At 54.8% G+C, this 24,361-nt stretch overlaps 4 protein-coding genes across 9 annotated transcripts in view; 2 read left to right on the forward strand and 2 right to left on the reverse strand.

Moving 5' to 3' along the window:
- The first annotated feature begins 877 nt into the window (after positions 1-877).
- LOC120502445 (avidin-like) lies at positions 878-2,584 on the forward strand. Its single transcript, XM_039709883.1, has 4 exons — positions 878-1,007; positions 1,534-1,744; positions 1,847-1,979; positions 2,393-2,584. The coding sequence occupies exons 1-4, from the start codon at positions 936-938 to the stop codon at positions 2,424-2,426; spliced, it is 450 nt and encodes a 149-aa protein (XP_039565817.1). The 5' UTR covers positions 878-935; the 3' UTR covers positions 2,427-2,584.
- A 2,973-nt stretch (positions 2,585-5,557) lies between these two features.
- Positions 5,558-10,034, reverse strand: CREB3 (cAMP responsive element binding protein 3). The gene is made up of 6 exons (XM_039710042.1): positions 9,891-10,034; positions 9,285-9,391; positions 7,871-7,939; positions 7,636-7,720; positions 7,423-7,504; positions 5,558-6,994 (listed from the first exon to the last, which is right to left on the reverse strand). Coding segments are annotated over exons 3-6 (510 nt in total). The 5' UTR covers positions 7,873-7,939; positions 9,285-9,391; positions 9,891-10,034; the 3' UTR covers positions 5,558-6,653.
- A 37-nt stretch (positions 10,035-10,071) lies between these two features.
- LOC120502536 (proline-rich protein HaeIII subfamily 1-like) lies at positions 10,072-11,121 on the reverse strand. Of its 2 annotated transcripts, none has more exons than XR_005627537.1 (2): positions 10,481-10,550; positions 10,072-10,172 (listed from the first exon to the last, which is right to left on the reverse strand). XR_005627537.1 is itself a non-coding variant. In XM_039710043.1 (2 exons), the coding sequence occupies exons 1-2, from the start codon at positions 11,089-11,091 to the stop codon at positions 10,152-10,154; spliced, it is 507 nt and encodes a 168-aa protein (XP_039565977.1). In that variant the 5' UTR covers positions 11,092-11,121; the 3' UTR covers positions 10,073-10,151. The 2 variants fall into 2 exon arrangements, 1 of the variants encoding a protein (XP_039565977.1); XM_039710043.1 differs by lacking the exon at positions 10,481-10,550 and adding an exon at positions 10,606-11,121 and having other exon boundaries at positions 10,073-10,172.
- The window catches only part of TLN1 (talin 1), a 34,750-nt gene continuing 21,486 nt past the window's right edge, over positions 11,098-24,361 (forward strand). For 3 of the 5 annotated variants that reach the window (XM_039710038.1, XM_039710039.1, XM_039710041.1), the window contains exons 1-12: positions 17,277-17,406; positions 19,610-19,707; positions 19,941-20,070; positions 20,300-20,452; positions 20,741-20,883; positions 21,288-21,415; positions 21,881-21,941; positions 22,214-22,318; positions 22,641-22,796; positions 23,027-23,128; positions 23,337-23,413; positions 23,565-23,745. In XM_039710038.1, the coding sequence (XP_039565972.1) occupies positions 17,277-17,406; positions 19,610-19,707; positions 19,941-20,070; positions 20,300-20,452; positions 20,741-20,883; positions 21,288-21,415; positions 21,881-21,941; positions 22,214-22,318; positions 22,641-22,796; positions 23,027-23,128; positions 23,337-23,413; positions 23,565-23,745 (1,464 nt within the window). Of the gene's footprint in view, positions 11,190-17,242; positions 17,407-19,609; positions 19,708-19,940; positions 20,071-20,299; positions 20,453-20,740; positions 20,884-21,287; positions 21,416-21,880; positions 21,942-22,213; positions 22,319-22,640; positions 22,797-23,026; positions 23,129-23,336; positions 23,414-23,564; positions 23,746-24,361 lie in introns of those variants that run through there. The other 2 variants (XM_039710040.1, XM_039710036.1) reach the window with 1 other exon arrangement.

Raw genomic sequence — 24,361 nt, forward strand, 5'->3', positions numbered from 1 at the left:
GGACGTGTTAGGAGAGGGGTGTTTTCCACTCAGCCCAGCTTTTGAGGTTACCTAGATGAGAGAGATGTGCGGAGCCCAGGGTGCCAGGATGTGCCAGGGCTAGCAGTGGGCATTGAGAGGTGCCACCCCAAAGGGGCACTGCCCCATCCCCAGTTTGCACACCCCAGCCCTGTTGCCATGCCCTGCCCCAAACACTGCTGTCTTGAGCACAGCAGGTATTGATTCAGCTGAGTCCCACCTGAATTTTCAGCTGCCACAGCCATATGCCTGCTCCAGGCATCACAGCAAAGGCATGGCTCAGGAAGACAGGGACAGTGAACGCTGCATTTTTCACATCAAAGGTCCTTTAGAGCAGCAAATACGAGGAAGAAGTGTGAATACAGTGCTGCTTATCACACTCTGTGTGTTTAGCAAAAACACTCCCTGGGACCTCAGTAGCACTGCTGTGGTTACTTCTTCCTCTAACTCTCACAAAAGTAAAAGCAACAGCATCAAAATCAGCAGCTGATATCCAGAAGAGGCTGGAGAAATGTTACTGCTTCTAAAATGAGTAAACTTTCCCTTCTGTGCAGCAGTGCAGCATCCCCGTCAGGCAGTGGCAGCAGCAAAGCAGGGAGGGGGTAAATGTTGAAATAGGGTTAGTTTCCAGCCTTTGTGCATGGGAGGCAGATTCCCAAAGAAGGTATTGATGCTTTCCAGGCTACTATAGGGTCTTACGTGTCCCCACCCCTCTGCCCAGCCGTGCTTATTCCTGCGTTCCTCCAGCCCTGACCAGGTCATGCAGACCTGCTCACCTCCCTCGCCTGTCCCGGGCACCCTGACATCAAGACATTCATCTCACAGCTGCCATCCTGGTGCTGGTGGGGCTCCAGTTACAGCCCTATAAAGGGTGCTGGGCTCCAGGGACGGGAGGAGCTCTTAGCAGCCTTGCAGCCATGGGGAGAAGTGCTTTTGCCCTGGTGCTCGCCCTTGCCCTGGCAGTGTGTGTTGCCCCTGTGGAGAGGAAGGTATGGGGACAGATGACAGTGGGGATGTGGGGCTGACATCTTGCTAGACCCCAACGTCTGCTGCTGGGGCATCATAGCTCAGCAGGGAGCCAGCTCTGGGCTGCTGGAGCTGGTGGGAGCAGCACTGTGCAGTGCTGAGGGAAGCTGCAATGAGGCTGGGAGGAAGGGGCTGCTCCTGCAAGGACGATTCTTGCTGCAGGAAGTCATTCAGAGGAAGGCAAACAGAGCCATATCCCAGACAGCTCCTGTTTCCCCCTCCCCAGAGTGTAGGGAAAGCAGCACACTTGCTGCTTCAGCATGGGAGGACTCACTTTCCCTTGGGTGGGTGAAACCATCCTGGAGAGCGGCTGAGCTGAACGCAATCATAGCTCAGGCACGGTGCTCACACTGAGATGGTGATGCCAGCGGCACATCAGGTCGTGGCACACCACCCACTGCTGCAGACATCTCTGGGGAGAGCCAGGGTGAAGGGGTGAAGGACGCTCCCCCCTCTCCCTGCCTCCAACCCACAGCACTGGCCTTGCAGTGCCTTCTCTCCGGGTCGTGGCGGAGTGACACCAGCTGCCGGATGGTTGTGTCCGCCCTGGACGAGGACAACAGATTCTCCGGATTTTACCTGCCAGGACCTGCTGCTGGCTACTCAGAACTCCTCACCTCACCACTGGAGGGGTCCCAGCAAGATACAGGGCTGGTCTCACAGCCCATTTTCTTCTTCACTGTGAGCTGGAGACTCCAAAGTAGGCAGCAGGGGGCCATCGTCCTGCAGGCGGGGATGCCAGCAGGACACAGGGTGACCTTGTGCCTCACTACCTGACTCACATCACCTTAAACCCTTCCAGACTCAGAGACTGCCCGGACAAGTGTCTTCCTGGGCCAGTGCTATGTGGACACCAAGGGGAAGGAGACCCTGCATGCCCTGTGGCTCCTGCGAGAGGCAGCCGACAGTCCTGCAGAGGACTGGAAAGCCACCCGGTGAGTGCTGGGTCCCAGCCACTGCTCTGCCAGAACCTTCTGCAACTTGGGCTGGAGAAGGGAGAAATCCCACAGGGTGAAGCAAGGGAGGACTGTGAGGGTGGAATGGGTTTTTCACTAGTGATATGCAAGGGCTATGGAGCATCCATGTAGCATGGTTCACGCCTGCATGCCAGATGTGCCTCAGGATGGGGGATCCCTGTATGGGCTCTGGCCACAGAGAGCCCTCTCCGGAGCCTTCTTTCCACTCTCTACAACAGGGAGAGGAGGAAAAGATGACAGCACCTGGCACAGCCTCTGCTACAGGCTTTTGGAACCGGTAGTACCTCAATCAGCCACACAATGCTTCCCCTGGGTTTCCCCTCTACCCTCCAAAGCATGCATGACCCCATCTGATTTGGTGTTTTCTGCAGGATTGGAACCAGCACCTTCACACGGATAAAATAACAGCAAGTGGGAAAATCCAGCAGGCTCAGGATGGCATGGAGTGCCTAGGCAGATTTTGGCTGCACCAACACGCTGCACTTGAGGTGCAACCTCAACCCAGAGGCTCATGCTTTCTTAGGCAAGTTCACCAGATGCAAAATAAAGGGTTTCTGTGGGGATGCAGGGCTTGGCTCTGTCTTCTGCCCTGCCTCAAACTTGTGGGGTTTGTCTCACCGAGCAGCCACCCTCCCACAGGGAGGTTTCATGTTGCACTGAGACTGAAAAAGACAGAGGCCAGCAGAATCCCTGGGGATGGCGACTGCCCCAGCTCCCCTCCCTGGCAGTGTACTGTGCCTGCAAAGCCGATGCTAGGCTCTGGGTAACGAGTCCATGGGGGTCAGAGGTGGGGGACAAACCGGGCTGTGGCCGGGCAGAAGGATAAGGCACGGCCAGTCCTGCAGAGCCTTCCCAAGGGAGCCGAGCACAGGGAGCTCCCGGGTGCCCGAGCTCACGGGGTGTTGCAAACCTTGCAGAGCCACCAGCCTGCAGTTCCCAGCCCTGGCAGATATGCAGCCGTGGCTGGCTGCCAGCTGCCCTCCCATCCCAGGCCGGGGGAAAGCTCCCAAATACCCTGCAGCAAGAGTCCCTTCGGCACGGCTGCATCCCCCGAGCAATGCACTGGGGTGTGTCTCCAGCCAAGATGTCCACACGTGGCCAAGGAAAGAGAACAGGGGAAGGGCACATCTGGCACCGGCTGGAATTTTTTAGGCATCACAGCCCGACCTCTTTGCCTTCTGCTTTAGAAACTTTGCCAAACATGACCACTGGGGCTTCAGCAGGCCCACAGCTGAGGTGCCCCACTGTGAGAGCTGGAAGGGGGCAGTGGCTCCATCACTGTATTTCCAGCTGCTTTTTAAACCAGTTTTCAGATTTCTGTTAGTTTTTCTGTTTCCACCAATATCCAGCAGCTGGTGCTAGTGGATAAAAATAGGATGGATGATGACACAGGATTTAGATTTCCCCTGAAAAGGTGGATACAATCTTGTTTCTGCTACTGACTGAATTTTCCATGTCTCTGAAAAACCCTAATTCATTTTTTTTTAAAAAGGCAAACCTGATTCCATTAAAGCCATGATCACAAAGCATTTTGCATTGATTACACAGCCCAGGACTTCCTTAGAAATAGAAAGCAAATTTCATTTTATGTTTTCATAATTTTCAATACATCACTATCATGGAAAGGGGAAGATGCTCTAGTACTTGAGGAGTCACCAAGCAAAAAATATTGTTTCCATCTGGCAACACCCATCTGGGACTTGCCAAGGACCATCCAGGATATTTTGCCCTGAAAAGCTCATACTTCCAGTCTGCCAGCGTAGTCCCACAACGATGACAAAGGCACTTGCTAGGACATAGGGGAGATACAGGTTGACCTGTATCTGGGACCATACCACTGACCTAAGGCAGAATGTGGGGCTGTGTGTGCATGCAAGCAGCACCAGTGCACACTCAGACCATGCTCTGACCCTGCAGCATGCTAGGAAAAAGGAGGGGACCTGCAGCAAAGAGGACCAGGAAGGTGGCAGGAATATCAGCTGGCTCCTGCTCCTCTGCTTGATATAATCAAGTCCTCAGCCAAAAAACTCATTATGAACCCTTTAATCATTGCTGCCCTTTAACCCAAGGCATGAGGTCCAGACTGAGCTTCATTTATCTCCCCAGATCAAAGCTGCTTGCTGTGGGACTGACACAAGAGCACAGAAAGCAACGAAAAATAGCAGACCTGGGTCATTATTAGCTGGGGCCATGGAGCAACCCTCCCCAAAACTCCCAGCTCCTGGCTCAGCCTGCTCTCCCAGAGTTATCTCCCTTCCTGACATCTGGCCAAGAAAGCCAGACTGCTACAAAGAGTAATAGTGACCCCATCATACCCAGGCAAACACCAGCTCACATGGCTGCTCCCAACTTTGCTGGGAACACCGCTGTATATTACTTCAGATGGCTCATTTGATATTGATTAGTGCTGGGTCAGGGACACTGTGTAACATCTGTGACACTACACACTCTGGCCTTGAACCGCAAAAAAATGAAACTAAAGGGAGAACAGGCCATTACACACATCGACCCTGAACTGCAAAAATGAAAGTACGGTGGGAACAGGACATTACGTACTTTGGCTCCAAACTGCAAAAAATGAAACTAAAGTATGGAGGGGCATTACACAGCCTGGCCTCCCTCAAACTGCAGAAAATTAAACTGAAGTGTAGATGGGGCCCTAGACCTTCCTGATGCCATGCATACCTCCTGGCGAAGAGTTCCAGTGGTTCCCTGGTGATGCTCAAGGGCTGTCAGTCCTGGCCAGGGTAGAGCTGTGACGCAGCCCTGCTGGGAGCATGCTGCTACCTGTCCTGAGGCAGAGGGTCTGGTGAGCCTCTCCTTGGCTGTTTCCCCTCTGGACACAACATTATCTTGTTTGGTTTTGCCCCCTGGGTGGGATGCAAGTGCGAAGCTTCCTGCACCCACTGCCTTGCTGAGCTCCCACACCCCCAAATCCTACACGGGGCTCTGCAGCCTGAGCTCAGGGTCTGCCAGTGCCTCCTGTGGACCCAGTGACCCCAACCAGACCCAGGGACAATCCTGAATTTAGCAACCGCACAGCAGGCAGGGCCCACCCGGTGGCTGTTGCAGCACCCTGGCTCTGCTCCACTTCCTGCGATTGTGCAGCTCCCGTTACGAAAGCAGAAAGCAGCGGTGGGGGCCGACACCGGCTCCTCGCGCTTCCTCCGGGGGAAGCTGCTCGCTTCCGCAGCCTGGGGGCTTGCGAGTGCCTGGTGGGTGCTGACCACATACTTTTCGCCTTGAGGCAGGGTGAGAGCAAAGCAGCAGCCCTGCAAACCCACGCTGTGCCTCAACAAGCCCCTGTGCAGAGCCACAGCCAGGCAGATTTCCCCTGCAATCATCCAAGAGGGATTCTCCCACAAGACTCTGAGCCCCAGGTACAGTCCCCAGCAGCCCAGCACCTCGCCAAAACAACCAGAGAGGAGAGAGGGATTGCTCCCGAGCCTCCCCTGGGATTCTCCCACAAGACTCTGAGCCCCAGGTACAGTCCCCAGCAGCCCAGCACCTCGCCAAAACAACCAGAGAGGACACAATCACACACCATTAATATTTATTTAGACTCTATTAATAAGGAAGCTATTCATTATTATTCTGATCCAATTTGAAGCTATCCCTGCTCATTGCAGGGAGAACTGGACGAGATGACCTTTAGAGGCCCCTTCCGATCCAAACCATTCTATATGACTCTATGGAATGTCCTGCAGTAGGATGAGGAGATCTCTACAGGTACCACTAAGCTGCACGCTGGCAAAGACACGGCTCACCAGCTCAAAGTGTTTCTGTTTGACCCACAATCATTGACTGCATCACCAGCCAGCACAGCAAGGCTTGGGCACACAAGGACATGGCTTTGAAACTGTCCTGTGGCCAGGAAAGCCTTCAGAGGAGCAAGCAGCTCTGCTGCTCTCTGAACATGCTGCCTCAGCAGTCTGGCTCAAGGCATGCCTGCTCCCTGAAGCCCAAAAGCCTGCAGCAGATGAAAGGCTCAGCCCTTACGGTAGGCAAACAGCACACATGGCTCAGGAAGGACTCTGCATTACCTTCTCCAGCCAGGCTGGGAGCTGTGGCCATGGCTCAAAAGCTAGCAGGAACAGGCGACATGCTGGGTCTGTCGCAGCAGCACGCAGGACTACTCCCGTGAGAGCAATGAAGGTCAAATTGCTCCCTCACACCTAGAAATCAGGCAGCACTGTAGGATTAAAGGGCACTGACATAGAACATATGTTTGGGGCCCCAACACAGACTAAGAAGTGCCTGTTCATCTCCAGCTGGGCAGTGAAGAAGCAGGGCAGTGGCCTGCACTGGCAGCTGCATCCAGTCAGAGCAAGTACTGGCACCTCAGACGGACTGCCTCCACTCTCCCTGCCACAGCCCATCCCCACAAGTCACCAGGTGCACTCTGGTAGCCACATCAGCAGGCATAGTGAAGTTCTCAGAATTTCCTGTCCCATCTCAGATGGAGTCTGATAAAAAATGTCAGATTGATTCCTCCCTGGTAAACCCTCTGAGTTGCTGGCAATGAGGAGAGTATTGAGAAGAAACTGCTTGGATAGATAATCTGTTAGTGCAACTCTGTCCCTGCTCCACAGGATGCCCAGTATCATCCCAAGGAGCAGGATGCAGCACTGGTCACATCTCATTGGCATGGTGCTGCTGAATGAGAACTCTGTCAGAGTGTTCTACCCACTCCTGACCCTTGGATTTCCATGGCACCAGCACTGCTGCTGGCAAAGGGTCACTCTGGGGCGGGCCTGGCTTGGAGCCGGCTGCTGCCGGAGGATCAGAGGATGAGTTGCTGTTGAAAGATCTGGGACTGGAGTTAAGTGGACTCTGCCCCTCTTCCCATGACTGACTGAGGTTGCCCGATAGCAAGGAGTCTCCAGGGTCAGGGCTGAAGCCCTCCAGCTCAGTGTCATGCTGCACATCAGGTGCTCCTTGGTTGGGAAGCTCGCGGATCTGCCGTGACAGCACTGTAAGAGAGCAGAGCCAACCCTGTCATTGCCAGCCTCCCACCCTCCTGTGCTGAGCATGGAGCCACCACAGAGCCCGGGAGAGAGGACAAACTGTTTAACCAGGACTTCCTCTTCCCAGGGGAGGTGGGGAGAGGATGCTGCACAGCTGCCAGGCACAAGCACAGTTTGTGCTCCAAGAGGGACCGGAACTCTCCTGTCCTTGCACCGCCCCTGGCACAGGGCCCTGCTTCCAGGCAGGTCTCTGCAACAAGGCTGACAAAGAGTTCAGAGCTAGGCCAAGACAGCAAGACAAAGCTAGTGGTCACCCCAGGCAAGGACATGATGAGTTGGAAGCACCCCGGAGTTCACGCTCTGGGGAGGATGCTGTGCTCTGAAGGGCAGCACTTCACCTGGAGCCACACCTCAGCCCCAACCTGGGCACTCACCCTTGAGCTCCCGCTGTGGCTCTACGCTCCCGGGCAAGCGGATGCTGGGGGACAGAATGAGGCAGAAGGACAGAACCACGATCTGGAAACAGAAAGATCAGCAGAATCTCAGCAAAGGAGATGGACAGGCATCACTAAATGCAGTAACTGCCTCTCTTCCAAACTTGTGAGGACAGCAGGGACTCCACACACACGGGGGCTGAGGTCACCTACCATGGTGCAGGTTTTTCTTCTGGTAGTTTTGGGGGCGGACCGTCCCACCAAGGCCTGCAGTTTCTGTAACTGCCTGAGCAGTGACCTGCAGTAGAGCAGCAAATGCAGGTTAGCACCTGGACCTACAGCTGCACACTTTCCTCCACCCTGTGCAGCCAGGGAGAGGCCACAGTCCTGAGAACAGGAACAGCCTTCCCCACCACTTCTCCTGCCAAACCCAACACGACAAACTCACATGTTCTGCTTCTGCAGCTGCTGCACCTTCTTCTCCAGTTCATGGTTTTCAGCTGTGCAGGCTGCCACCCTTTCCAGAAAGGATGAGAGGTGTGGGGAAAAACAGAGAGATTTTGTTGGTCAACAGTGGAGACCTCACATCAGTCACCACCTCTGGGTGGCTGGGGCAGACAAAACTGGTCCTGGGGTCCACCTGGTATCATGTGCAGCAAAGCCCAGAGAGCACTACCTCATACCAGATATAAGGAGGAATGAAGCCCTGCCAGTCCTGCAAAAAAGCAGCTCATTAACCCCTATGGATGCTCACTCCCAGCAGCACACCAGCCCTGCAGATCTGTAACATCAGGCTTTATTACTGACTAGCCTGACCTGGAAAACACATTTGTCCTGGCAGGTCAGCTATCCAGCTTGAACAGAGCAAGCTCTGGGTCATCTCCAAGCACAAGAGCACCAGATAGGCTTCACCCTGATGTTCTGAACCCTCTGTAGGGAGCTCTTGCCCCACAGGGCCAGCCTCACTTTTTGCACAGGGTGATAGGAAGCCAGCAGCCAAACAAACACCACAGCAGCTTGTGACAGGCATGCCCTGATCCTGGACCTGGCAATGAGGTCAGCACAACTCAGGCCATGCAGGTAGGGAGCAGCCATTCCATGGCCCACCAAGTCATGTATTCATTCCCTGCCCCTTGTTATCAGGCACTGAAGATCCTGTGCACCAAGTACTAAAACAAACAAACAAACAATCAGATTTCTTCTAACTCTCCCTGCCAGCCTGAAAGTCCCTGGGCACCAGGCCCTTCCCTTACCAATCTTGAAGGTTGCAGGCACACAGCCAGCTCTGTGTTGCTGACAGCCCTATCACAGAGCAGGGAAGCACAACAGCACAGAGTGCACTGTCCACAAAATCAAGCAATTACAAAGTCCTAAGGGCACCTTGGGAGTAGAATTTCTGCTGGACAGCTCAGGACCCCTCTGATCTGGGACACATCTACCATTGCCTGCTTCCTCCCATGACTGAGGGTAAGACTTGTATTATTTGTATAATTTTTGAATCTATGTCATGATCATTATATTAATACACAGAACTATCTATTAAGATCTGATGCAACCCGCAGAGAGCCCGGGTGACTAGAAATTCTAAGTTAAGACATATTAGAATGCAGATGATTAGATATTTTAAGTTAAGTGGTACGATAGACCCTGTATTACAATGGTTATAGACTGTACTACATTGATTCTACTTGTAGAAAAACTGTGCCACTCTAATCACAAATCTTCTGCTACACTAATCATAACATGACAGGAAAATGAGGTTATGCCTGAAATGACAATTTAGTGCCATCATCATTCTGCCAAGGATCCCTAAAAGAACACAGGTCCCCTCAGTGGTGGATGACACTGCTGTGTGACCGTACCTGTTTTCCAGGCCATCCACATAGATCTTTCTCCGGCGACGACTGTCCTGAGCTGCCTGCTTGTTCCGAATCTTACGACGCACCTTCCTCAGAACTCGCTCCTCAGCCTGCAAGGATCACCTCATTAGCAGCAATCCCAGGGTGTTGGCAATCCTACCCTCTCAGACTGCCCTCACATATCAGTGCCCAGCCCTGGTGCTTGTGTTCTCTGTCCTTCCCACACCACTGAATAAACAGCAAGGCAAACCCTGGCCTGCTGATGCAGCCAGCAGCTTCCATGACTTAGCAAAAGTAAGGCGTACCTAAGGAAAATGAAAAGCACACAGACCACAAGCCATTAGGCAAGCAGGAAAAAATAGCTGCAGGCACTTGTGGTGTAACTGCTTCCTGCCAACAGCCATGATTAGGGAGAATGACAGAAACTGCTGTGCACATGGATGACGCCCTGGACTCAAAGAAAGGAAAACAACACCAAGCCCAGATGGACACTGCCCTGAATGCAGCACCTGGACAACAATATTTTCATCAAGGCAGTGTCCTGCAGTTTCAAACCCCTACACTACCTGATACAGTCGAGTGGTCTGTTTGGTTCTAGTGAGGACTCACTTTGGTCAGTGGCAGACAGGTTGGTAATGTAACACCTTCTTTCTCCAGAAGCTGCTTCTCCTCCTCTGTCAGGACCAGCTCTGGGAAGTCAGACTAGAAAACAGCAAAAATAAGCCTACTGAAAATGCATAATACAGGGAGTCCACCCTGGGCCAGTGAGGGCATGCAGCAAGCACAAAGAACTGAGCCGAGGCACCGCTCAGGCTGTCGGAGCGCAGGCATCCATCGCACCTCTCCATCAGCACCGCTGAGCCTTCACATCTAGCTGTCGAGTGCCACGGTCTGGGGAAAAAAAATCCCAGGAAAAATAGAATACCATCAAAACCACCTGAAACCCCACCCGAAACCAGAGGGTCAGGGCAGTCCCCAGCCAGGGCTGCTGCGCCAGCTGACTGAGGGGAGAGCTGTCAGCAGAAACTTCAGCAACAAGAGGAAGAGAAGCTGGGCAAACCCGGGCAATCTCAAGGCCCATGGTCTCCACAGACTCGGAGCAGTTTCCCTCAGGGAGCGTGCGCCAGGCAGGACGGGAACAGGAGGAGCAGGTGCGGAGAAGGAAGGGTGACCGGAGCGCAGGGGGCCGGGACACCCACCCGAGGAGAACCAAGCAGCCCGTCTCGGCCCTGGCCGCGGGCTGTACCCCTGATCCCCGGATCTCCTGGACCGTCCCGGCAGCGGAGCCCCGGCCCCGCTCGGGCCCGGCGCCCCCGCCCCTCACCTCAGCCCCGCCGCTCCCAACGCACCGCCTGACGTCACCCAGCCTCCCGGCGGGCCGCGCGCGCGCCGCCCCTGCCCCTCCCGCGCTGACGCCCCGGTCTCCCATTGGTCCGTTGGTTGGCTGGGGGGCGCGCGTGGGCGTCGGGAGCGCGCGCGGGCGGCGGGAGCGCGGGGCGGGCGGGGAGAGGAGGGGAGGGGACGGACGGGTCGAGGGGATGGGCGGTGGGTCCGGGGTCATGCGGGGGTGTCCCGTGGTGGGGTGGGCGCCCCGGAGGTGCGGTGTGAGCAGCGGGTGGGGCACGGCCACGCCGCGCGGCCGCGGAACCGTGCCCAGCCCCCGGGGCGTCGGGCCGGGCCGCGCGGGCACGGAGCAGCGCTGTCGGTGGGAGCGGGATGCCCGCGGCGCGGTGTCCGGGCGCAGCGCAGCCCCGGGGTACCGTGCGCGGCCGTGCCTTGTCGCCCGGCGGCGCGCCGCGTTCCGGCGCATGCGCAGCGGGGAGGGGGGCGGGCGGGAAGCGGGCGGTGCCGCCCGCTCAGCTCCCCTCAGCGTCGCGGGGCCGCCGCGCTGCTCCTGCCCGCGCAAAGGTACGGGGACGGGGGACGGAGGACACACGGTGTCCCGGTAACCGGGGAGGGGGCGCCGCAGAGTGGGGTCCTGCGGGCCGGCAGCGCCCTGGCTCTCGAGGGGCTGCCGGAAACGGATGTCCCGGGGACCCTGCCCTGCACCCCGCCCGGTAAATGGCGGGGAGGCAGGGAGGAAGCAGCTTTCCGGTTACCGGGGTTTCCCGGCTCCAACCGGGGCTTGTCCGCGGGGCTGCGGTGGCCCGAGGGCTTCCGGGGTTCGCTGAGACTTTGGGCCATGCCCAGATCGCCGCTGGGGCCGCGCCAGCCGAGCACGGGCGCCCACCGGAGCCTCCGGGCAGCACGGGCTGGCGCGGCCGCGTTATCTCCGGCCACGTTATCCCCGGCCCTGCCCTTGCCCTGCCTCACCAGGCTCCGGCCTGGAGCCCACCGTGGCGAGGCCCGGACCAGCATCCTCACCTCGGGGGTCCCGTGGGAGCGAGCTGGACGAGCCTGGCCGTGGGGTGGCCTTTGGGGCAGGCCAGGCGCAGCTTTTCCCCCGGCACCCCGGTCACCCTGCCGGACGCGCGGAAGAGCGAGTGGCAAGGGTGTCTGTGTCCTGCTGCGTGGTTTTGGGTGGGGACACGGGGGCACAGCGCTTCCCATGGCCGCACCGAAGCCAGGGAGGTCACCGCAACAGTTCCCACCAGGACACCCAGCTGGCCATGGGCCCCGGGATGGGGCGCTGGGGAGGTTCCCATGCAGGGTGGGACTGGCCCCAGTCGGGGAAGGTGTGGGTCCCCACCATGTCCCGGCCGAAGCAGCTAACTAAGCAGGGGTAAACGCTGCCCCATCCTCTGCCGGATCCTGCCCCAGCCCCTGCAAATCCCCCATCCCTTTGAATCTGCCGGCAGGATGTCTACATGCTTCTGCTGTGGCTTCATCGCTGGCTGTTAGACCCATATTTGGTAGCGATAATTGTTTACTCCCTTCTCTCTCTCTGAGCCTCGCTGCTGAGAAGGGGAGGGCGCATATTTTTAGGATCTTTAGTTTTTTCAAAACCTGTGAGTTGCCCCGTAAAGGGTCCTGGCCACCTGCTTCTCCCTGGGTCCTAGGGTGAAAGCACCCAAGTGCTAAGTGAGTCTGTGATGGTGCATGGGAAGCACCAGCCAAGCACTCCATTTCCTTGCTGAATGGCAGCGGCAGGAATCTGATGCTTTCCAAAGTGACACATCCCGTTAGATTCAGAGAAAGGGGAGTGGGAACACTGAGGAAAGGGGAAGAGAGTCCTGTGGGGTGCCCTTCTTTTCAGAACTGAGCTTTGCTGGCTACTGGGTGAAATGACCCCAAAATGCAGCCATGCTCTCTTCTTCTTTCACCATTCTGCCTGTCCAGCAGCACAGTGCTGGGCACGTTGCTTGTTGTGGGAAGCGTGGATGCCTGGATCAGGGCACCCAGTGCTTTCCAGAGGTCATGACAGCACGCAGTGCACCTCAACCCCTGCTTTTGGGGTCCTGTGCTAGAGGGCCAGCTTGCTAAGGATGCAGGAGAGGCTGTGGCTGGAGTCCCACTGGTCCCCATGCCTGCCTTCGTCATGGGCAGTCTAGAGGTGCTGTGATTTGTGCTCCATTCCTTTGGAGGTCAGGGGATGCCGAGCAGGAGCAGACAGGATGTGAGATGTGTGTGAAATGTTGGCAGTCAATAGCTGGAGCTGCTGCAGCGCAGTGCATGCGAGCAGGCTGCGGCTGCGAACCTCCAGCCCAGCTGCCTGGCCCCTGCCCATCTCCCGTGCAGAGCAGGGCTCCCCCCCTGCAGGAGTGAGAGGATGCTCCTGTCCTAGCCATGGGTAACAGCAGATCGGCCACTGGGGTGCTGTGTCTGGCCTTGACAGCCACTCATGCTCCCCAGGAGCAAGCTCAGCCTCGGCTGGAAGAAGCTGTCCTCCCATCTGACGTGGACGTGCAGCTGGGAAAGAGGAACTGGGCTGAACGGTCTCAGCAGCGTGTGACACTAAACCAGCTGGGGCTGCAGGCTCAGCCTTCCCACTGCTGCCGGGCTGAGCCCTGTCTGCCTCAGTGCCTGCTGTGGCTGTGTGTACTGGTCCTGCACTGGCGAACGCAGGAGAACCAACCAGAGCCTAGTCTGGCTTCTCACCAGCTTAATTGTTGATGCTGTTGATGGGGTGGGGTGCAGATGCTGACGTGCTGGCCAAGCCACTGCTGCAGACATTGCGTTTTGGTGGCCTGGTATCTTCCTAGCTGTTTTAGTGGCTCTACTGACTGGGCTGTGCCTGTGGAAAACCCCAGCACTAGGGTGGTTTGCAGCTGATAAAGCTTCCTGCAGCCAGCTCCTGGTCCAGGGGTGGTCTGCAGTGGGGCCTTTCCCAGGTGAAATTTGGTATTACCATAAAAAAAAGAAGGAAGAAAACAAACCCCATTACAAAACCTATTTTGGAGTATCCCTTAAGAGAGAACGCAATAAAAATGGCAGAACTGTTGTATCTGAAGATTCGCAGCTTGTTCTGGAATCTCGTCACAAGTGTTCCAGCTGTCCGCAGTTGAATACTTGATTTTTGTTTTGTCTTTTAAGACACAAACCCTTCCATGTAACTGTTACCGCAGCAGTGAACTCCTGACAAAAATACAGCAATTCCATCACGTGACAAAACCGCGCTGTCAGTGGTCCCCGGCAATGACTCGGTGGTTCCTTGGCCCACACAGGTCCCGTGTGCCCCCAGCCCTGCCTGCACTGACCTCGCCCTCAGGCAGAGCCTGCAGGCCTCCACCACTGTCTGGGTTTTGCTCACCTTGTGTGGGGTGAGATGGAGGAAGCCACGGCGGGAAGTGGTGGGACCCCACCAAGGTTAACCCCTCCCCCTCGTCATCTTGGGATTGGCTCAGAAGCATGCCTGTGGTTCAAAAAGGGTTGTACACAACTTGCTATAAAATGCAGAAGTGTGTCAATCCGGCTGCTCCGGTGCCTTATCTGACTTTGCATACTGACAGTGTGACTGAGAATAGGTTTGACTGAGAATGGGTTTGCTTTCTCTGGAGATGAGCCAGCAAAAATTTGGTGTGTGCTCATCAAGACTTGGTTTGTTTGGGTTTTTTGTTTTTCTTCTTTCTAGGGGGACAGCTTGAGTTTCACTGTCCTTTTTTTTTTCTGGTTTGCAGTGCCAGGCTCCCACGCTGTCTCATTTGTTACATCTAGTCCAGCTTTTCTCTCTCCTCATGGTTTGCAGAGGGGAGAGATCTGTAGGGGCTGAGCCCTGCCTTCATGCCCTCGCACCAGGCAGCAGATTTGCAAACCTTGTGTAATTAGTTGCCACGTTTTGCTGACAAATCTCTCCCCAGTTTGAGGAGGTCTCCTTTTGCAGCAGAGAATGTTTCTGCTCTGTACACTGCTCTCAGCAAAGTTTAGCTGCTGCAGCCTTGACTTTTTCCATAAAATATGGAAATTGAAGTGAACCGTCTCCTTTTTCTCTGAGGTTTTCCTTGATGTCATCAGCATCTTCCCTGCTGAGCTCTGTAATTTTTTTAAGTGTTGGGGAGTGGGAAGGCTTGAGCAGTCATCTTCTTGCGGGGTCTTGGGAAGCAATGTGACCCCTGTGAAGGGTGTGCTAGGGGGTGCCTCTGGTGCAGTGCCTGGTTTTGGGTGGCTTTGTGAGGGCAAGAAGAGGATGCAGAACTAGTGGCAGATGTCCTGGCTCCTCTCAGTTCCTCTCTACTGTCCAACATCCTCCACTCCTTCCTCCATGGTCTCTGACCTTGTCTTGTCAGTGGCATGTTCTCCTTTTCCTGCAGAGGGATGGAAAGCAGCTTTATGCTCAACTTGAGAATATTTTTAGATGTAGAGAAGTTGGCCTGGTGACCGCAGCAGCCCGCCCTGCATATAAAATACTTGGAAAACCCTTTCCATGACAGGGTGTTCCTCGTTTGTTCAGCTCCATAGCTTTGCTAGTGCTTCCGGATAGATGGCAATGGCACGGGCGGGTGCCTGTGCCACCTCCTTCCCTCCGCCGATGGGCTCCCTCGCTCCGGAGCTGAAGTGCATTTCATTCCTCAGCAGCGGAGACAGTGGGGGCCACGGGCCTCCGCAGAAACATTGCAGAACGGCTCAGGAATGCAGAGCTGGAGCCGCTCCATGTGCTGGCGGAGGCGGCACGCTCCTTGGTCCCTGCCTCCCACCCTGCACCACTAGTGTGGCTTTATGGCTGTGCAGGAGCAGGGCCCCTGCCCTCTGACTTCTCCTGGCCAAAACTGGACACGAATCCTGCCCCTAGGCTGCTCAGGTCTGTGTTTGAGAGCAGCCTGCTGCTGGTGTACCCCCTTCCCAGGGGGACTGGAGCTGGCAGCACCGGGCAGGGATACACAGACTCACCATTCGAGGAAGGCTGCCAGCACATTTTGCCCAAGAACCTTCCCAGGCCAGGCTGAGGATGCAAGATCAGCTTTCCCTGACAGCCATAATAGGAAGTCTGGTAGGAGCAAATGAATCTAAAAGAGGATAAGCAGATATGCATCCCACCAGTGCTCTTGCATCCTCCCATCACTGAAGTTTCAGGACAAGGCAGCCTGGGTCAGCAGAACAGGGACTCACTCTGTATGAGCAGGCACTCAGGGAGGGGAAAAGGCATGTCACTGCTGGACAGCATCAGGCTGGGGCCAGACAGGGACAGGGAATTCTGAGAAGGGCATGGAGCAATGAGGCAGGAGCAAAGGACTTGGGAGGGACCGTGAGGCGTTTGGCAACCTGGGAAAGCACTGAAAGCTGTTTCACAGTGGGTAGATCGCTCTTAACAGCTGCATCAGGCAAGTGGGGCACTTACATACGACCTCCTTTTAGTTCTGCTACTTTTTTCAGCTTTTACTCCGCAATACAGATATTGCAATTCTGATTAGGTGTTACTACAGCTGGTGTTTTGGAGCTCTGTTGAGGGGTGCTTGCTCTGAAGCTGCTCTATGCAATCCTTTAAGCCTGAGCTCTGCAGCTGCCTGGAAGGGGGTTGCAGTGAGATGGGGGCTAGTCTCTTGTGCCATACCTGCAGTGAGAGGACAAGAGGAAACAGCCTTAAGTTGAGACAGGGAAGGTTCAGGTTAGATATCAGAAAAAAACCCCTCACTGTTAAGGTGATGAGGCATTGGAATAGGTTGCCCAGGGAGGTGGTGGTGTCACCATCCCTGGAGGTATTTATGAGGAATCTGGATCTGGTGCTGGGTGATACGATCTAGTGATGTAGGGGTTATTGTGGTAGTGCTATGTGGGTGGTTGGACTGGGTGATCTTCCAACCCTGATGATTCTATGATTGTATTATATGAAGCTGATCCTTCAAGGTGGAGCCTGCTTGAGTCCTTTTTCATGGCATGGCGGGGCTCTTGTATGCCCATGCAGTGAGACCTGTCACAGGTGGTCCCTTGCCGTCCTGTGCATTGTCCTGTGCCCTGGGTTGGTGTGGTATCCACTGCCACGGACCCTGATCTCATGAGCACACCTTGGGTGTGAGTGGTGCTTTTCCCAGGTAATTGCATTTAATGTGTGAATTCAATGCCTGGTGCCCTAATCTTGCCTCCTCGTGCGGCTTCTGGCTTTTCCGTCCCTCTGTGCTCAGGCTGCCAGTCAGCACCGTCTGCTGGTGACATGAGGGGTCCTGACAGCTGGGGCAGGGCCCTGCCACCTCTGTGTCACAGCTTGGTTTTCCTCTTGTGGCTTCCGTGTCATGGCAGGTTTAATTATAACCCCTTCCATCATGCCCTCACAGCTTATCTAGTGTGCTCCCTCATGCTCACTTCCTCTCCCTGGCAGTATCTCTGGTGGGTACCAGCTGCTGTCGTTCCCACAAGGCAAGTAAAATTGGCTTTAGGACCTTAGGACAAGGAGGTGGGGGTCCCAGTGCTGGTCTCAGGCCCCAGGGTCTGGAAGGGGACCTCTCACAGGCTCGCCAGCACAGGCTGCAGCCCTTGCTTGCTGCTGGAAGCTGAATCCTGGCTTTCAGGTGCTGCCGAAGGAGGAGGGAGCAAGCACGCTGCACACTGGTGGGGTCAGCAGTCAGAGCTCACCCGTCTGTCTCCTCCGGCAGGTGACGCAGGAGTGGGGACAGCCCAGCCGCCACCATGGTTGCCCTCTCGCTGAAGATCAGCATCGGCAATGTGGTGAAGACGATGCAGTTTGAGCCCTCCACCATGGTGTACGATGCCTGCCGCATGATCCGTGAGCGGGTGCCTGAGGCACAGATAGGACAATGTAAGTCCATGGTGGGACTGGCTGCCATGCCAGGGCTGCCTTGGCTTAGCTCCTGGCATTTCATTCGTCTCCCTTTTTTTTTCTGTCTGTGCCTCTCTGGCACTTTCCCAGAGAAGTGGTGTGGTGGGGGGAGTGTAGTCCGAGTCCTCTTGCCCAGCTGATGTGAGGGTCTGAGTTTCTCAGACTCCCTCCTCAGCACCTCAGAAGAACATTTGTGTGTTTAGAAGTTAGGAAACCACATTTGGAAGTGAAATAACTCTAAGCAATTTGAGTCTGCTGCCCTTTCTGTCTCTGCTCTTCTGTCCTACTTACATTCATCACCACTAGCTAGGGCTACGTGGGTTTAAACAGTTGCAGGGGTCATAGCAAACATTAATAAACCATTTGAGTTAATTTTTTCTTTCTTGGGATATATATATAATCTCCACTGGGTCCGTCTCCCATTGGCAGCTCTCTGCCAGACCCCTGCTGGTGCTCCATTACCTTTCTAGGCTGCCTCAGCTCCAGCATTTTCTTGCTGCCGCTAGACTCACAATTTAGATTATGGCTCATGGGCTCATGATGTGACTCACACCCACGCGGATGTGGCCTGTCCCCATCATGGATGGGGGGGTTGGAGCTCTGGGACGCTGTCTCAGGGGTTCTCCTGAGTCCCTGCAACCCCCAAAAGCAGCTGTGCCATGGAGGAGAGACAGCAAAGTGGAGGTCAAGAGTCGTGGGAAGAGGAGGGGGAGTGCAGCGACATCTGGGAGCAGCACATTCCTTGAGGTTCAAAGGAAATGCCTTCTCACACCATGCCCGGCTGGTCAGCAGTCCAGCAGACTATGGCTTTCAGCTTCAGCAAGGGACTGGATGTCTTTGGATATGCAGGGCTGTAGTGGTGTTGGAAGGAGCATTGCATTTCCTGCTCCTGGGTGTGAGCCAGCCTGTTTATAAAAAAAGCACCAAGGGGAAGGCCTTAAAGGGAACTTCTTATTCCTGCGTTCCTTTTCAGTTGCTCACAGCCTTTCTTTTCCTATGTGTTCCTAGCAGCTTTTACTTCTCTTTGCTCTCCTTACCCACAGGCACTCGGGCTCCTTTTTAGAGCTGCCCTGTTTTTTTGTCACCTTTGGGCTGGGAGAGCTTCGGTGTAAGTTTCCAGCTCTGCTCTTGCTCTGTCTCAGGAAGTGCCTCTCCCTGCCCAACCCATGGATCTGGGGCAAGCTGCTCAGTTTTCTGTGCTTTGGATTTATCCTCTTGGAATTTGCTTTGAAAACAGTTTGGTTTTTTGTTGGTTTTTTTTTTTTTTACTTCAAAAATAAAATGGCAAGCTTTCATGATTTTTTTGCTCCCTGTTTAGTAGGATCCTAACAGCAGTGTTAGCCAGGCAGGCGCAGGGCGGCTCAGGAATTTGTCCCTCCCCAAAGAGAGCTGCCAACAAGATGACGAGTTATAAACATAGCCAACCAAGACAGCCTGCGGCGCAGGATTGTTGCAGAGGTGGAGAAGGACCTTTCAGGGCAAAGCCAGGCGTGGTCCTGGCCTCTTGCTACATAAAAACGGGCCTGTCCCTGTGGGTCTGAGCTGGGGAGACGCTGCCCAGCCTGCAGCAGCAGCCCTTTCACCAGGTACCCCACCCTGAGGGAGCAGGATTTGGTGAATATTTACTCACCACCTCTGAGACTTTGTAAGCCTTGAGCCCGTTCTCATTGAGTCTCCTTTTCTGCAAAAAAAAGGAATCTCAGCTCCTCTAGTCCCTCACACCAAGGTTTCAAATTGTACTGTGTCCTGAGCAGACCCTACCATTAGAGAGTACTCAAAATGTGGATTACCAAGATTTTATAAACCAGTTCCCAGCACCCTTCCTGGTGATCCCCAGCATTTTTACTACCTTACTTTCACTACTATTACACATTGCACTGAAGATTTCAGAGAGCTGTCAGCCGCAACTGCAAGCTCTTCCTTCTGTTGTGTCTGTCAGTTCCAAGTTCAACGTTGCGTAGGCATGCTGCAGATGATTTTTTCCACAGATAACTGTGGTAAAACCTCAGAGCTTGCGTGCCAACTTTGTTTGTTTGTCATTAGCTTTGGGCTCCAGCCTTCACAGGGCCGCTGTACTTCACACACTGGGTTGCACCAGTGCATGTCCCTGGGCACAGAATGGCATTGTGGTGGCCCTATGCTTCTCAGGACTACCCTGTTAGAGACTGTACCTGTTTTTCAGCCAATGATTTTGGGCTCTTCCTCTCGGATGAAGACCCAAAGAAAGGGATCTGGCTGGAGGCTGGGAAGGCTCTGGACTACTACATGCTTCGTAATGGGGTAAGTATCCATCCCACATCCTTCCAGCTGCATCCTTTGCTCCATGGTCGGATGTCTTGCTCACAGCGTGGAGATGGTGTAGGTGCCTGCTGTGCTGCCTTGCACTGTGCCCTGCAGCTCACCCTGTCTCCCCCACTATTGCACTAGGCAGGGGGGAGCTGTTGGCCTGATGGTGAGATGTGGGTGCCCTGCACTGGTGCCACTGCTGTAGCTGTGCTCTGCTGTGCCTGCAGGATACCATGGAGTACAAGAAGAAGCAGCGGCCCCTGAAGATCCGCATGCTGGATGGGACAGTGAAAACAGTGATGGTGGATGACTCCAAAACTGTCACAGACATGCTCATGACAATATGTGCCCGGATTGGTGAGGAGAGGACAGCAACAGGGGGATACAAGGGAGGTGGGGAGAGAATGGCAGAATCTAACAGGCTTCTGGGGGAGCAGCAGCAGCTCTGTGGCAGATGGCTGGCAGCAGGGGTATCTGGGGGATGCATGACACAAGAGGGGGGACATTGCTCTGCACCCCTGCATTGCTCCATGCTCTGTGCTTGGCGGAACAGTCCTTCTGAGTTTGGTTCTCTGCTCTCCTGCAGGCATCACCAACTATGATGAGTACTCACTTGTACGGGAGATCATGGAAGAGAAGAAGGAAGAGGTTACTGGCACCCTCAAGAAGGACAAGACCTTGCTGCGAGATGAGAAGAAGATGGAAAAGCTCAAGCAGAAGTTGCACACAGATGATGAGTGTAGGTGCTTGGATGTTCTGGGAATGGGGTCAGCCTGTGCCAACAGCCTTGCGGGAGGGGAGCAGGGACCCCTGTGAGGGGGAAGAGGGTGTGGAGATAAACATGTGGATGAAGGAACATTTGTCTACACTTCCTAGAATAAATCCTGCTTGGGGATGCAGGGCAGACAGGTGAGAGCTGGGATACATCAGGCAGACATGCATTTCTCACTCAACATAAGCAACCCCAGGGCCAGGACCAGCCGTGCCTTGGTGCCTGTCCCTGCTCACAGCCTGGCATTGTCTGCAGTGAACTGGCTGGATCACGGCCGGACCCTGCGTGAGCAAGGCATCGATGACAATGAAACTCTGCTGCTGCGGCGCAAGTTCTTCTACTCTGATCAGAACGTGGACTCGAGAGATCCTGTGCAGCTCAACCTGCTCTACGTGCAGGTACAGCTTCCCAGAGCACCTGGTTCCACTGCCTCCTGCCAGCCCCTGACAAGTCTGGTGGCTGAAAGTTTTGTCAGGAGCCATGATGGGGAAGTACTTTGGGATACCCAGTTATGACCTGGGTAAGAGCCAACACTGGCAATCCCAGCTGTGTCCTCTGGGTACTCCAGAGCTCCCCAGGGAATCCCATGTCAGCTCTGCCTGGTAGGAATCATCCTGAAATCCTGCTACTGTTCCTCTCCCAGGCTTGATGCCTGTAGGGAACAACCTGGTCCTACATACTTCTGTTTTTCAGAGCCACTTCTTTTAAGTCTGTAAAACAATGTCATGCTTGATATAGAGAAGAGCAGTGACAGGGCTGTATGGCTGCCCAGCCCACAATGGTGTCTTCTATTCCCAAACAGGCTCGTGACGACATTCTGAACGGTTCCCACCCTGTCTCCTTTGACAAAGCCTGTGAGTTTGCTGGCCACCAGTGCCAGATCCAGTTTGGGCCATACAACGAGCAGAAGCACAAGCCGGGCTTTCTGGAGTAAGTGTCTTGAGGAGCCCCTGGGCTTGTCTTGAGGCAGCTGGGGCAGCTTGGCAGCACCCAGTGCCACACTGCCTTGTGGGGCTCTGGGGGTTTGGGTGCCTCTGGTGCAATCCCTCTCCTCCCCACAGCACAGTGCCCAAGCATAGGGAGCCACACCAACTATGAGGGCTGCCCCATCCTCTGGCAGCCCTGTAGGTACATGCAGTCAGTCTGCTGGTCTGCCGTGATGCCACACAAAGGGCTGCATTATCAGCACCTTTACCCCACTCTTAACTAGGGCAACTCCAAGGACAGCTTTCATAGATGCAGCAATTTCTCCCACATTCTTACTGCTTCCAAAAACTTCAGCTTATGCTCCAGCACGGGCTTGTCTGCGGCTTTCGGTTGGAGTTGTTCATAGTCAAGGACAGGCACTGGCTTTGGGCTCTGCTGCTAACAACTCACTTGGCTGTCTGTTGGCAGGCTCAAGGATTTCCTGCCCAAGGAGTACATCAAACAGAAAGGAGAACGCAAGATCTTCTTGGTATGTGCAGTGGGGAGGTTGAGATCTGGACTTTTTGTTCCTCCTCACTAAAGTTTGAGGCGCTCCTGTCTGAGGAGGCAGCACACACCAGTCTGGTGGGTGAGAAACAGGAGCAGGAGCTGTAGGTGGGCAGACAAGGCAGCTCCTGAGGTCTCAGAGATCAGAGCTGGTGCAGGGGATGCTGGTGGGTCAGGAAGAGCCCGGAAGGGCTGTGCAATGGTGTCAAGGCAGGACTGTGGATCTGGTGCAATGTTCTGTCTTTGCTGTTGCAGGCCCACAAGAACTGTGGGAACATGAGTGAGATTGAAGCCAAAGTTCGCTATGTGAAACTTGCCCGTTCCCTCAAGACCTATGGGGTCTCCTTCTTTTTGGTCAAGGTACAGTAGCAGCCCCCGTGTTCCCACTTCAGACTCACCAAAATTCTGTTTCTTCAGCATCCATCTGTTGTGTCTCCAGCTGCTTCCCCTCAGCCTATGTTGCTCCAGGTTTTTTTGCATCTCCCCTGTTGCATTTCCCTGTGCACGGCCTTCCTACTCCTTGGTTCATGCTTTTTCTTGTTGTCAAGCTACATGTGATAGTTGTCACTACTAGAAGGTGTGGCCTTGTGGGTGTTTTGGTAGCTATGGCAGACCTCAGATACCTCTGCCTCTGTGGATCCATCTTGGGGGTAGCCCACAGACCTTCTGTTATGGCCCACAGGAGAAGATGAAGGGAAAGAACAAGCTGGTGCCACGGCTGCTGGGGATCACCAAGGAGTGTGTGATGCGTGTGGATGAGAAGACCAAGGAAGTGATTCAGGAATGGAGCCTGACCAACATCAAGCGTTGGGCAGCCTCGCCCAAGAGCTTCACTCTGGTAGGCACCAGCAGTGGTCTCCCATGCCTCCTTCCCGCTGTAGGGGGGCTGCTCTCACTCCAGCCCCTCTCACAGCTGTTGCTCCATGGTGGCACAGCCTTGCCCTCCTCTGGTGCCTCTCTCAGAGCTTGCTTTGAAGGCTGGTGCTTGGGTGCTTAGTGCATACCAGAGGGGCTCAGGATGGCTGCCAGTGCCCTGCTCTGGTGCTACCCTGTGCCCTGCTGTTGCAGGATTTTGGAGATTACCAGGATGGTTACTACTCAGTGCAGACGACGGAAGGGGAACAGATCGCCCAGCTGATTGCTGGCTACATTGATATCATCCTCAAAAAGGTAAGGCTGTGCTGAGAAGGGCACTGATAGCACCTTTCCAGAGGGACGTACAGAATGTGCCTTCCAGCTGCCTCCAAACAGCCTTTGGCAGACAGTACTGCTGGGAAAGCTGGAGGCAGGGCAAGGGGACCCTGTTACCCTGGTATACTGTCTGGGCTGCAGGAGAAAGGGAGGGCTTGGGGGTATAATTTTGTCTTTCCCTTTGCAGAAAAAGAGCAAAGACCACTTTGGACTGGAGGGTGATGAGGAGTCCACAATGCTGGAAGACTCTGTGTCTCCAAAGAAGTAAGTCTTCCAGGAACAAGGGAGCTGCCAAACACGAGTTAAATGGAGAGTGTGCTCCAGTAAAGCTTGCAACACAGCAAGGAGGAAGAGCTGCCATGCCTGATGCCAGCGTTGTAGGCATTTCCTTACCTGGTATTTCTCCCCATTTCAGGTCGACAGTCGTGCAGCAGCAGTTTAACCGTGTAGGCAAGGCAGAGCTGGGCTCAGTGGCCCTGCCAGCCATCATGAGGACTGGGGCTGGAGGGCCAGAAAACTTCCAGGTGGGCACGATGCCACAGCCTCAGCTGCAAATCACCAGTGGCCAGATGCACCGAGGGCACATGCCTCCCCTGGTAAGCTCTTCTTGTGCTCACCATGAGGCACAAACTCAGAGAGGTGACTGTCAGTCTTGTGTAGACCAATCTCTTTGGGTCCATGACCAAGCATTGTCTTGCTGTGGAGAGCAGGGACTTTGTGCCACTGGCTTTGTGTGCTTGCTGGCTTGGCTGAGCTGGCATCCTCCTACACCTTCTCTGCAAACTTGAGCTACACTTCAGCGTTTTATTCTGGCTAGGGACTGCAGCCTCTCATTTCAGGTCATGACTGGACAGCCCACTAGGTCTATGGTTTGCAGCAAAACCCAATGCCATGTTTTGGTGCCCCCATCTCCTGTGCAGTTGGAAGAGCACTTGGAAAAGGCCACGGATAGGCTGATTTCTTTTGCCCTATGCAGTGTGTTGTGGGTGCTTGCTGTGAAAGCCTTGTGGGATCTCACAACATCTTCTCCCGCTCCCCAAGAACTGCTTAACTGTCAGACGTAGTTGTAACCATGGTGGGGTGAGGCATTTTCCAGTGGGAGTTGCAGAGGGGAAAATCTCTTTTTGCTAAGTGCATCCCACTCTAGGTGACCTACCTAGGGCAGTGCCATCAGCAGCACATTGCAGGAGAGCATTTGAGCAAAATATGTAA

This window comes from Passer montanus, unplaced genomic scaffold (assembly GCF_014805655.1).
Source record: "Passer montanus isolate IOZ18808 unplaced genomic scaffold, ASM1480565v1 scaffold22, whole genome shotgun sequence".
Lineage (NCBI taxonomy): Eukaryota > Metazoa > Chordata > Aves > Passeriformes > Passeridae > Passer > Passer montanus.